Raw genomic sequence first — 13320 nt, 5'->3', positions numbered from 1 at the left:
ACACAAGCATTCTGGTTGGGGGAGAGAGCTCCCTTTCTCTGCTCTCTCCTTTTATAGGGCGCAGTCACTGGGGAAGACGCACAAACACAGGTTAACTCACATCAGGTGCAGTGATTCTGCCACTTACCTTCCCTGACTCCGCCCTCCATTCACAGACCGACGCTTGACCACGCCCCCGCTGCCACACTTGTTATTCATCGAGAGCGTCCGCGATCGGCTAATCACAGGCCGTGTTATGAAATAATGTATTCACCCAATGTAACATTTGGAAAAAAATTAGATGTAGATTAGACCTATATCTTTACAATTTTTCATGGGCCATCCGGTTTGATGCTTTTGAAATACAGACGGACAAATACGAAAATTACCAGTAAATGTCCGCCAGGCCGGCCTTATTTCCCACATTGTAATAACATAGGTACTACCGTTATTTGCTTCTTTTTTTTCTTGATCTTTCTTTAGTTTATAAAAACAGAGCTCTGATTTCTTGTTAAATCTATTTGTTCACAATCAAACAGCAGCTCTTTTTCATTTTAGAGCTATTTTATTTTGTGTGTTTTCACAGCATTAGAGCTGTGTTACTTCCATCTATGGTGAAGTCGTCATATGTATTCATGCTATCCCATGTTATTCTACACCTGCGGTCTAAATAATGTAATTACAGCTAGGAAAAACTAAGATTACACAGCCTGATAATGCAATTCATTTGTTATTTCATTGATTCCAGTCATAAATTTGGGATGATATCGTTACATGCATTTATTATTATTATTATTATTATTATTATTATTATTACAACTCCACAGGAACAATGCCAGGTATCTTTGGAAGCGGATTCCACAAGCCATCAAAACGGTAATACTCAAATAGTTATCCTAATGAGAGCAACAGCTCCTTTTTTCCAATGTTGGTTAAGTGGGTTATGAATGAACAGGGATGGGGGGGTGTAAATTAAATAAATCTCTGTATATTTTAGTTTTTGTTTTAATGTCCTTAACAATCTGGTGGCATCTTCAAACAAACAAATGTACCGTAACCGGCATGTCTACTGCCAAGTAGTAGACACTTTGGTCCACAAATGAAATGAAATAAAATAATTTGAACTTCAGAAGCTTGAGCAATATTGTTAATCAATGAATTGTATAAACAAGTTGGAGGTCTGAGATGAACAGAATCATTAAAATGTTGTACACTAGCCGAGATTTAAAAAAAAGAAAATATTGTTAAAAGCGAATGAAATGTATTTGCACAGGCAAACCCAGAACTGGCAGCTGTTTGGGCAGTAGGACAGTGTATCTGGCAGAGAGATTTCCCAGGCATCTACAGCGCAATTGCTGCCCATCAGTGGTCTGAAGCAATTCTTCCTGTAATGGAGTCTCTAAGAGGTACTTTGTCAAGCAGTGTGCATTTGGAGTGTGCTGATTTATGAGGATGTTGACACTAAACACCAAATACTAATAAGCAGTCCAAATGAACAGTCTATAGATGTTTGTGTGGTTGGTTTAGACCAGTCAAAAAGCCCTTTTTTATAGCAATGTATGAGGGTACTTCAAAAAGTTCTCAGCCTCACCTGGAAACAAGGGGTGTAACTCCCATTTTGGGGTATAACTGTGTAAAACCTTTAGATCACTGTCCACAAAAACTCAAACGAAAGAAAAAAGGAAAGCTTCGAGCTGGCGTGCTGCTGCTCCAAGACAATGCACCCGTCCACACAGCACCACAATGAAATTAGCTGAAAAGTAACCTCTAATGCAGGGGTCTCAAGCTCAAATGAGCTGGGGGCGACTGCTGCCGACGTCATCTGATCGGAGGGCCACAACAATGTTCAAGTATAATACAAAAAAGAACGGATATTTTTTTTTTTAATTTCAAATACTGTAACACAAAACTGCAAAGAAAGTGCAAAGTCTTTTTTTTTTTTTATCTCCTTTTAGACACCTAGCAGCCTTAGTTTATCACTAAAATAATGATGAAATAAATATTAAAACAAATCATAAAAACAAAAAAGCATATAAACAGGTGTATACACTACCGTTCAAAAGTTTGGGATCACTTTGAAATTTCCTTATTTTTGAAAGAAAAGCACTGTTCTTTTCAATGAAGATCACTTTAAACTAATCAGAAATACACTCTATACATTGCTAATGTGGTAAATGACTATTCTAGCTGCAAATGTCTGGTTTTTGGTGCAATATCTCCATAGGTGTATAGAGGCCCATTTCCAGCAACTCTCACTCCAGTGTTCTAATGGTACAATGTGTTTGCTCATTGCCTCAGAAGGCTAATGGATGATTAGAAACCCTTGTACAATCATGTTAGCACAGCTGAAAACAGTTTAGCTCCTTAGAGAAGCTATAAAACTGACCTTCCTTTGAGCAGATTGAGGCTACATCCACACAACGGCAACGAGATTTTTTTTTTTTTAAACATCGCGTCCACATGGGCAACGGATCAGTAAAATATCAGGTACATATGGCAACGCAATGTTTGCTGAAAACGATGCAATACACATGCCACACATCTACGTGCGCTGTAAGACGGTCCCATCGGAGACACCAGAACAATAGAAGAAGTACGACGCATGCGCATAAACCCCTTCTTCTACCCGGCGTCATAGACATATAAACATAGACGCCGCATTGAGCCTGATGGCCCGTTGCTGGGATACGTCAGAGTGTCCGCCATATTGGATGTGGCAAATCTTCCCCGTAAACCAATGCAAGTAAATGGACTGAACTTCATAAAGCCCCTTTCTACAATAATATTTAACTCGATGCCTTTTATTCACCCATTAAGACACATACGTGTATATATTTGGGGAAACAAACGGGCATCAAAACAACATGTATAACTTTTAATGTGATGGTTATAAATAGTGTGCGAAATACCCGTCAATATTCCGTGGGAGGTGTGACCTAATTTTCCTCAACATGCAGCAGGCCTATACCGGAATCAGGCTATCGGAAACTTTTTTTTTTTTTTTTTATTCCGCTGCTACTATCGTAAGCTACTAACGAGATCTACACATCAAGGCATGTTTTGGAGTTCAGCGGGGATCGTGTAGAATAATGTGCTGTGCTTACGCTGCTGAAGCCGTGCCGTCTCCCCATCACTTTCATTAAATGCCGTGCAGATAGGCTATAAAATGTCTCCAAAAACAATTTTTGCAATATACAGTGCTATATGGAAAAAAATTCAATTAAACCATATTACAGTGGGATTGCTCCATGTGATTGCTTCACAGTCTGACATGCTTCCAATCTCTTCTATTTTTGAGTGTGCCATCACCATCTGACAGCTGGTGGTGAAATTGGTTGGGTGGGCTATGAAATAAATTATAAATTTATTTATAAATTATAAATTGTTTGGAGACAGGTTTCACCGAGCGGCTATTATGCGCAAGACTTCATATTAGCCACAAAGTCAGGAAAATCTGTTCGTAAAATTATGACCAAATACAATGAAAAGTATTTTTCCAGTCTCACCTGTGAAAGGTAATCCCATGTGATCTCGTTTGGACGGTAAACCTGTTGGTACAGTTAAACGCAGCACATGAATGAGGCACCTTTATTCTCCGCTTTGCCCCATCCAATATGGCGGCGAGGATGACGTATGATTCTACGTGGAAGGCGGCGTCTGTTTATATGTCTATGCCCGGCGTGAAGCACTCACAGTCATGTGGTTGTGACATCATTGTAAACAAATCCGTTCTACTCATCCAGACGACTTCGCAACGGCGCCGTTGCCAGATCTTTCCACTCTGGAACCCGTTCTCAAAATATTTCATTTTGGGGCACCCAAAACGCCGGTGCCGTGTGGACGCCAGGCCGAAACAATAAACAATTTTATCAGATTCACCTGAATCTGTTGCCGTGTGGACAGGGCCTGAGTTTCTGGAGCATCACATTTGTGGGGTCGATTAAATGCTCAAAATGGCCAGAAAAAATGTCTTGACTATATTTTCTATTCATTTTACAACTTATGGTGGTAAATAAAAGTGTGACTTTTCATGGAAAACACAAAATTGTCTGGGTGACCCCAAACTTTTGAACGGTAGTGTATGTGTTTCACACCAAATAAAAATATTTTCCTCTCATAACTTGTTTAAACCTGGCAAGGAACTGATAAATGAAATACCAGCATGCATTGCTTTTTGTTAACACAACAAACAACACCTTCAAACACAAGTATCCGCATTTTAACGGTTCTTTATGGTAAACTATTTAACTTACTGTATTGCCCTCAACAAACAAATCATCCTTGAGCCCATTTGTGCATTATTTCTTGCCAGATACCTGGCAGCGCTTGTGCTCACAAAGCTGAGTCACATTTCCTCTAATGGTCGTTGCAGTTGAAACTCTGAGTACAGCTTCAAGATGGGCATCTGTAAGCCTTGATCTGTGCTTGCTTTTGTTCAAATTCATTGTTGAGAACAATTTCTCACACACACGTACTTCCAAAAAGCCACAATGCATGACTAAAAACTCCGGATAGCTCTGGGAATGATGGAAGCAGCTCTTTCAGAAACATTCTAATCTTGTCTGCTTTTCCCTGTGCCTCTCTGAATTTAGCTTTTAGTTCGCTGCTGCACTGCAAGTCAATAAGTTCATTTTGCAAAACGCCAGGGACACTCTCCACATCAGCTGAGAAGGGGTCTGCAAATAGCTGAAAGGTGTCACGGTGTACCTTAAAGTCAGCAAAACGTTCATCAAACTCTCGCTGCAGGTTTTCAATAGCAGAGACATATTCATCCCCACTGAAAGATGTGCCCTCTTCAACCAAAGATCTGCATGCAGCAAAATGACAGAGGTTTGCTGCAGACAGTTGAGTTTTCCACAATCTCAGTTTTGTGGAGGAAGCTTTCTCACACTCATAGGCAGCTGTGATGAGCTGACCAGGACCCTGCAGCTTTAGGTTCAGGATGTTTAGTTTTTGTGTTATGTCCACAAGGAATGCCATTGTCCATTTTGGATCATCAAGCTCGGGAATATCCAGCCTGCCATTTTCCATGAATCTCTTCACCTCAGCTCTTAATTAAAAAAATCGCCTTAACACGTTTCCCCTGCTTAGCCAGCGCACCTCAGTAAAGTAGAGCACGTCACCATATGATGCCTCAATTTCCTCCAAAAAGGCCCTGAACTGGCAGTGTTGTAAACCTCTGGACCTGATATAATTAACACGTTTCAGGACAACAGGCATCACATGTTCAAAATTCAAGCATTTGCCCCACAGTTGATGCTGATGTATAATGCAGTGCAGAACAATAGCTGGATCAGCATTTTCTTCTTCTAACTTTCTCTGTACCAGCGCTACCAGTCCGCTTTTCTTGCCTGTCATGGACGGTGCTCCATCAGTGGTAATGCCCACCAGTCTGTTCCACGGCACACCAAGCCGCTCAATCGCACTGCACAGCTGCTGAAATGTCTTTTCTTTTGCTGTGGTATGGCCATACATAGGACACAAACTCAGCAACTCTTGTGTCACCTCAAACTTGTCATCAACACCCCTGACGAAAATTGCTAGTTGAGCAGTGTCCGTTTTGTCAGTGCTTTCATCAAGCGCAATAGAGTATGCAATTAAACTGCGGGCTCTGTCCTGTAAATGTTACCTGACAGTCCATTAATCCGCTCGGCTACAATGTTCGCTGAGAGAGAAACGTTGTTGAATAAGCTCCTCTTTTCGGGACAGAGAATATCAGCAACTCGCAACATACAGTCCTTCACAAACTGCCCTTCGGTGAATGGTTTTCCCGCTTTGGCAATCAATTCACAGATCACATAGCTTGCTTCAACTGCAGCATCGGTGTCCTTACGGGCGTTGTGGAAAAGTTCTTGCTGGGATAGTAGTCCTTTTTGTAGCTGCTCAGCTCGTTGTCTCCTGTCATCATCTCCCTTGTATATCTCACCATGCTCGCTGTGTTTAGTTGAATAATGACGCCTGAGATTGTATTATTTCAAAACAGCGAGTTTCTCTTTACATTAGTGCTGTCAAGCGATTAAAATATTTAATCGCGATTAATGTCGCGACTGTCATAGTTAACTCGCGATTAATTGCAATTTAATCGCGCATTTTTGTCACATGAAAAACCATTGTAATTCTCTTATCAGCATAAAAAAGGGAATGGGCTTGCTTTGTACCAAATTTTTTTTATTATTTTTTTTATTGCAGAGCATAACACGTCTTGTCACAGCCACTGACATCCATAACTTCCATATTAGATGAGAAAACCAAGGGATGAAAAATAAAGTGCATATCACTGTGAAAATAAAAAAAATGTTTTATTTTACTCTTCATTAGTTTCTTTTGAAGAGAAGTATTTGCCATAAAAGAAGAAAAAAACAGATAACAAAAATAAAAACATTCATCATACGTTCAAACACGTTCATCATAGTGTGGCACTGTATTATCTAATTCTCACCGCTTATAACTCTACACCTACCCGGTGGAGATGAGCTGGGAAACTGAAGACTGAAGGAACAGTATTGAAAAGTATTTTTCCAGTCTCACCTGTGAAAGGTAATCCCATGTGATCTCGTTTGGACGGTAAACCTGTTGGTACAGTTAAACGCAGCACATGAATGAGGCATCTTTATTCTCGGCTACTGTCTAGACGCTATACCAGAGGCGGTTGAAGAATCTCCACTTTGCCCCATCCAATATGGCGGCGAGAATGTTTATATGTCTGTGCCTTTCTCCATCACTCACACGTACTCCTATTGAAGCAGCGCGCGACAAGCCTCAACAGGAACTTCGGGTGACTCGCAGGACCAAATTAGAATCTGCGTTAATGGCACTTTTTTTTTTTTAATCGCGATAAATTGAGATTGCGTTAACGCGTTATCGCGTTAACTTTGACAGCACTACTTTACATATGAGGCAGATCACATTTCCACTAAACTCAACAAAAAAATACTGTGATGTCCATTTGTCTTGAAACTGCCTATTCTCGCTATCAACCTTTTCTCTTAGGTTTTGAAAGAGACATATTTTCCCTTCTCGTCGTTGTCTTCGTGTCATGAACTTCGTGTTGTTCCACACCTGCGCACATATTTTGCACACTTCAAAATAAGTTTTTTTGTTTTTTTTTAAATTAAATAGTTTTTATTATCTGAAATGAAATGTTTTTATTCGCTAAAAATTTTATCTTGGTCATTGTGGTGGTAAAACAAAAAAAAAATATATAAAAAATACCCTCAAGGGCCAAATCACATTAAATTTTGACATCAAGTTGCGAGCCAGATCCGGGTCGGAAGTGGCCCGCGGGCTGGGAGTTTGAGACCCCTGCTCTAATGTGTTCCTTCAATTTGTAATTCAGTTTCCTGTTTCCTCTTGATGATTTTCAGTGCATTCCTCCGCAATCAGAGTCTAAAAATAACCATGACTGTTTGCTGAAAAGTAAGCCTGATTGTGAGTACAAAGCTCAAAGACTTGGAGTATGGTTGAGTCATGTTACCCACACTGTCTTGAACGTAGCAGTTTACAGTAGCAGAGAGTGTTGTGAAAACCCAGTTCAATGCTCCGGGGCATGTGCTTTGCAGGGATTTGTTTTCATTTGTTGTGCTGAACTTTGGGCTTTTTACATGGCTATCTGTTGTCCTTCAAAGATGACAAGCATGTTCTGTATTCCTGGTACAATTTAAAGCTGTTTAGTCCTCCTGCTTTTCACGAAGTTTGGTCCTTCTGCTCTTTAGTTATTCTCCAAGCAAAAGATTTGCATGGAGAGCCGTTTACAGCATTATGAAGCATGCGAGGTTATTTCTCATTTCAAGACTTGATCCTACAGTTTCTTGCTTTTGTTATAATGTACTGTATGTAGGCTTTCTGCAGGGCGAGGCTTCCTGAAAAATTAGGTAGACAAACACTAATGAATGTGCTCAGCATGTGTTTTAAAGGGATGCTTTTTTTTGAAGAAGAGCAAAACATTTCTCTGAAACTGAGCTTAGTAAAGGGAATCACTTCCACAGACTATTCACTTGATCCGTGTGTGTGCGTGCGTGCGTGCGATTTACTCAACCCAAGGCAAGAAGATAAAAATAGTCCTTTGCTCATGTAGCACTGTGTTCCCCATGTCTATCTAGACCTTTAACATGTTTGTTCATGGACAAATGGAGTATTGGTCAGTTTTTCATAATGTGAGGATGTGCTAATATAACAAATGCACTGCAAAACAGACATTTTAAAATGCTAAATTATACTGTTCAGTGAAATTTGATGTAATAATTCATACTTTTTTCTTTATAGTCAGGATGTAGTTCAAATATATTATCGATATTAATATTGTATATTAACTTATTTAATATTGAATAAATAATATCTAGTTAAAACATCTTCCATTGCTGTACAGTCAACAAAAGATGGTGTGTGTGTGTGTGTGTGTGTGTATATAACAAAAAATTCAATAGCTTTTGGTCGGCATGTAATGCTCGCTTTATTTATTTATTTATTTATTTATTTAATTAATTAAAAAAATATAATTTAAGCTGTACCTTCTCTTTAAAAAGGACAATGTTACAGTGCTACAAAATTAATTTTAATGAAAGTAAACAGTTAAAAGGTAATTTGTAATGGCTAATATAATAACCATATGACAGATTTGAGTCCATAGCCCAACAGATGGGTCTTGTTTATCACTGCTCAGGTATTTAATCGTAGGGAATTTGTCACTGGAAAGGCTGAAGTTGTGTCCTAGTTTCATAGAAGCATGTGATATGAAGCCTGATGAGAGGTTGGGGGTGTTGCTTCTCCAAAAACAGACTTGAAAACAAGCTGTGCGCTCTGATTGGGTGGCGAGTGTGTGTGTCACCGGCAACACAAGGATGGTATAAAACCTTCGGCCAACTGTGCTTCCGCAGAACTGAGAACTGATAAGACATGCTTGTACTGTGTTGCCATAATTACAGCAGACGTTGCAGCCAGCATTAGACACCAGTGATAGCTAAAATGGAAATCCAGAGGACTGGCTCCCTGATGGGGTCATCTAGCTCCATGGAGAGTCTGGAAAAACAACTTAGTTGTCCAATTTGTCTTGACATGTTCACCAAGCCTGTAGTGATCCTTCCCTGCCAGCATAACCTGTGCCGTGGATGTGCTAGTGACCTTTACGAGTCTCGAAACCCTTACAGATTTTCAGGCGGAGTGTTCAGGTGTCCAACATGTCGTTTTGAGGTGGTTCTTGATCGTCATGGTGTACATGGACTTCAAAGGAATCTTCTAGTAGAGAACATAATTGACCTTTACAAACAGCAGCAAGAAGGTGGTGGAACCACAGCAGCACCTGTAAAACCTAAAGTCTCCACTGAACCGCTGTGTGAGGAGCACAAGGATGAAAGGATCAACATCTACTGTGTGACCCACCAGATTCCCACTTGCTCAATGTGTAAAGTGTTTGGACAGCACAAGGACTGTGAAGTCTCCCCCCTTGCTAGCGTTTACCAAGCCCAAAAAGGAGAGATGAGCAATGCCATTGATGCTCTGGTTGCGGGAAATGGGCGGCTGCAGGCCCTGCTCAACCAGATGGAGGAAGTTTGCAAAGCTGTTCAGGACAATGCGCAGCATGCGAAGCAAAGGCTAGGGGAGAGATTTGATGCTCTATATGTAGCTCTAGAGGAACGAAAGAACGTCCTCTTGGATCGTATTAGCAAAGAGCAGGATGAGAAGGTGACAGCCTTACGAAAGCTAGCTAGACGTTATGGAGACCTCCTCCAAGCAGGCACGGAACTCACCGATACAGCAGTTCAGGCCCTTGAAAAAAGCAGCACTGCAGAGTTCCTGCAGTCCTCCAAGGCTCTCATTGCGCAGACAAAGGATGCAGCCAAGAGTTCCCTGGCTGAGGAAAGACCCGGGCCTGGTTTTGAGAGGATGGACCATTTTACGCTTTTCACAGACCATATTGAGACATTGCTGTCCAAGATGGACTTTGGAGCAGACGACAATGATGATTATGGAGATGCAGAAGAAGAGGAGGAGGAGGAGGAGTGAGCTGGACATATGGTAGTTGGAGAGTTAGTGTCGGTGAAGGAGAAGCAAAGGACAGTGTCATGTTTCTAAATGTTTTTAACAAACTTTTTAAATGGTGCTGCTAAGCCATTTGAACACTAAAATCTACAACACCTGAGAGAAAAACGATTTAGTGCCATTTTATACTTTTATAATGATGGTTTATATGTTTTGTTTCTATGTGAATCACATGCTGAGAGTATACTCTGTATTCAGAAATGAATGAAAAACATGATCATACTGTTTATATACTTGGATATAAAATGAATACAGAATATAAAAATTTAAAATAAGATTGTGTATGTAAATTTTTGTGATTACTCTTTATTCTGTTCTAGTGAAATCTTTAATAAAGCATTAAATTGAGTTCTAGATGCATTTTTATTTATGGTTAAGAAGAAATGTATGGATGAAGAAAATAAGTTGGCATTGTTGTTTTCTCCATCTTCAAATTCAGTTGTGTGTTTGAGCTTTCTTTGCTTGGGAAAGACAGCATAGCCTATTTTTAGGAGGCTTTGGAATAGTATGTCCGTGTAGGACAGCTGACCTGAGCTCCTATTTCTGCCCTCTGATTCTTCAGCAAATCATACGGCAAGTTAAAGAGGGATATTAAGCAACCCGATTCTTTGAGTCATTTTGTAAACGCTGTGTGACCTTGAACTGAAATGATTTCCAGACAGAAGGATTAAAAAAAATTCCACTGAACTGACTTGAAGGACAAAGCAAGAAAAACTTGTGTTTTTCTCTTGTCGTATAGGTCCAAATAGATCCAAGGAAAGCAAACTTGGCATGTGTGGTACATTTTATAGATGTACCATTTAAAAAAAGAAATCTCTTTTTGTGAAAAGTAGCAGCCACTTGGGCTGTGATGTTGATATAGTTTGAGGTTTGGCCTGGGAAGGTTGGGGTGGGGTCTTGGAGCAGGACAGAAAGAAGAATACTGAGTAGAGTGACAGTTACCTAATATAAATCAGGAACCTGGCAAAATAACTGGTTAATTGCTTCATTGAAAGATTGAAACACATTGCTGGTGGGTTTTTTTTTTTTTTTTGTGTCTCTTTTATATTTTACGAAACATTTAAATGAACACTGAGTTGCAGTGCTATTTAATTACTGAGTATATAAAATACAATTAGTCACACTGGGAAGACATTTAAAAAGTACCGTATTGGTTAATGAATGTGGTTCGGATTATCGACAAACAGATTGCACGTGAATTTTGATCATTAAGGTCATCTGGTTTTGTTTTATCCCCAACTAGAATCGACCCGCAGGAGGGCATATAGCCTCGTTGCCCAAGCATACACCTCAATCAGTGCAGATGACTTCGCCTCCTTTGTGGGATACACTGTGGAAGAAGCTGTAAAGGGTAAGATGCAGTTTTAAAATCAAATCGCACATTCATTTAGATGCTCAGTATAAGTGTTTCATTTAGCTAATTAGAGAATGTGTAAAATTGTTAAAGGGCCCATGGCATGGTGGTTTGTTGATGCTTTAAACGGGCTCGTGGAGGCTTCCGGATGTTATATCCGCAGCCTTTCTCGAAATGAACCCTCGGTACGTAGATATAGCCTCCTGGGAGAAAACCCCATTTCAGCGCTTTTCCCAGTGCGTCGTTTTGCTAATGAGGAGCAGGAGGCGGGGAAGGGTAGACGGTGGAGGCATGCCATGGGGGGAGGGGGAGGGGCTGCCGTCTGCCTCCCAAGCCGGCCGAGAGCGCTCCTCGTCGGGCACGGCTAGGCGGGCGAATGCCCTGGTCCGTCCGCCCTGTCTAAAAAAAAAAAAAATGGTACAACTCGAGCCCATGGTAAAACTGGGACTTTGTCGTTTTTTTTTTTTCAGCCTGAGGCCCATGGTAAAACTGAGCAGTTTTACCATGGAGGAGTGGGGACTTTGCCGTTCCCCCCCCAACTCGCCCCTGGCTAACTGCAGGAAGCGGTTAGCTGCACAGCTAATGTAGCCATTGCTAGGCTAATGCACCGATTTTAAAACACGGCAAAACGACCAGTTATACACTTACTTGTTCGGTGTTTGTTGCTGATGCGGCAGGGATGCTTGGTACGGACCCAGGCTTCAGTGACAGTTGATGTGCAAAACCTGCCCTACTGTCCCAAGTTGTGGAAACATTCCTCAGGAAAATGCTTCTGACAAACATACACCGTCTTAGGTAGACTCGACGGCGTATTATTGAAGTAAATAAAATTAAGCCACTGCGTCTTCAGGGGCTCTCCCGTCGGCAGTAAAAACAGACTCCTTTCTGTGTTGTCACATCCATGTACAGCGCAACTTCCATGTTGTGTCTTCTATGGGCTCCTCACTACAAAATGTAGTCATGTGTTCTGCGCATGCGCAGTAGGCTTCGCGCATGCGCAGTAGGCTTGGTAGGACAAACAGCAACTTTTGAGTTGGGCGGGCAATCCATACAGTGGATGGGAATCCAGAGGGGGGGCGTGGGGATCATCTCCCTTGCTGACGTAGGCAAGGGAAGAGCTTATCAACGCACCGTTTTGACGCGCCATTCTCAAATGTTGGGCATAGTTTGGTTTACACATTATGAAATTTCTAGTCACTGGGGTGACTTAAGAAGGTCAGAGGAACTCATTTTAACGTTAAAAAACCTCAGAAAGTGAAAATTTCATGCCATGGGACCTTTAAATGTTAAAGAATAAAATGTTTAAATGTCTTTTTATAGAATAAGATGTTTATAAAACACCCTGGGACCGTACTAAATATGCATTCTCTGTTAGCTCATTATTCATTTGTAATAAATTAAAAAAGAAAAAAAGAGCAGACGTCTCGATCCAGTAAAAATTATTTTTTTGTGATTTTATGTTCCCTTGAGCCCCAGCCCACACTCCTCACAATCCCATTTATTTTATAAATCCCCTGATAGCGTTCCATCATCCCACGTACTGTGTGTTCCTGCTTGAGACATTGTGGGACATTATATAACCAGGAGCAGTTATCAAGAACCATGTGTTTTTGTTCTTGCATGACACCGATCACAAATAACACAAATCTTCAAAACATTTCCCAGTAAGTGGAACGGTGCCTGTTGGTGGAAAAGATGCATTTTGAGCCAGCTGCAGCAGAATGTTGGATATACAATTCAGAAAATATTTAGACTCCTATTTTTCCTCATTTGGTGATAGCCTTAATGTAATTATCTTTTATTTATTAAGCAGAAATTGTTTTTTTTTAAATATATATAACTGTTTTTAAAACAAAAGTTTTAAACTATTTATCGTGGGGTTTTTTTAACATCAGAAAAACCTGTCATTTTAACAGGGTGTGTACACTTTTTTATTTCCACTGTGTGTGTGT

The 13320-nt window shown here is 40.5% G+C and overlaps 2 protein-coding genes across 2 annotated transcripts in view; both read left to right on the top strand.

The window, feature by feature from the left end:
* cops8 (COP9 signalosome subunit 8) overlaps positions 1-13320 on the top strand; it is a 47076-nt gene that overhangs the window by 20553 nt on the left and 13203 nt on the right. The window contains exons 3-5 of the mRNA XM_060928618.1: positions 807-855; positions 1253-1385; positions 11258-11365. Coding sequence (XP_060784601.1) covers positions 807-855; positions 1253-1385; positions 11258-11365 — 290 coding nt within the window. The remainder of the gene's footprint in view (positions 1-806; positions 856-1252; positions 1386-11257; positions 11366-13320) is intronic.
* On the top strand, positions 8749-10229 carry trim63b (tripartite motif containing 63b). The gene has a single exon (XM_060928617.1). The coding sequence runs from the start codon at positions 8941-8943 to the stop codon at positions 9976-9978; it is 1038 nt and encodes a 345-aa protein (XP_060784600.1). The 5' UTR covers positions 8749-8940; the 3' UTR covers positions 9979-10229.

The sequence above is a fragment of the Neoarius graeffei genome, chromosome 9 (genome assembly GCF_027579695.1).
Source record: "Neoarius graeffei isolate fNeoGra1 chromosome 9, fNeoGra1.pri, whole genome shotgun sequence".
Lineage (NCBI taxonomy): Eukaryota > Metazoa > Chordata > Actinopteri > Siluriformes > Ariidae > Neoarius > Neoarius graeffei.
Note: the sequence above shows the minus strand (reverse complement) of the source record. Positions and strands in the feature narration are given on the sequence as shown.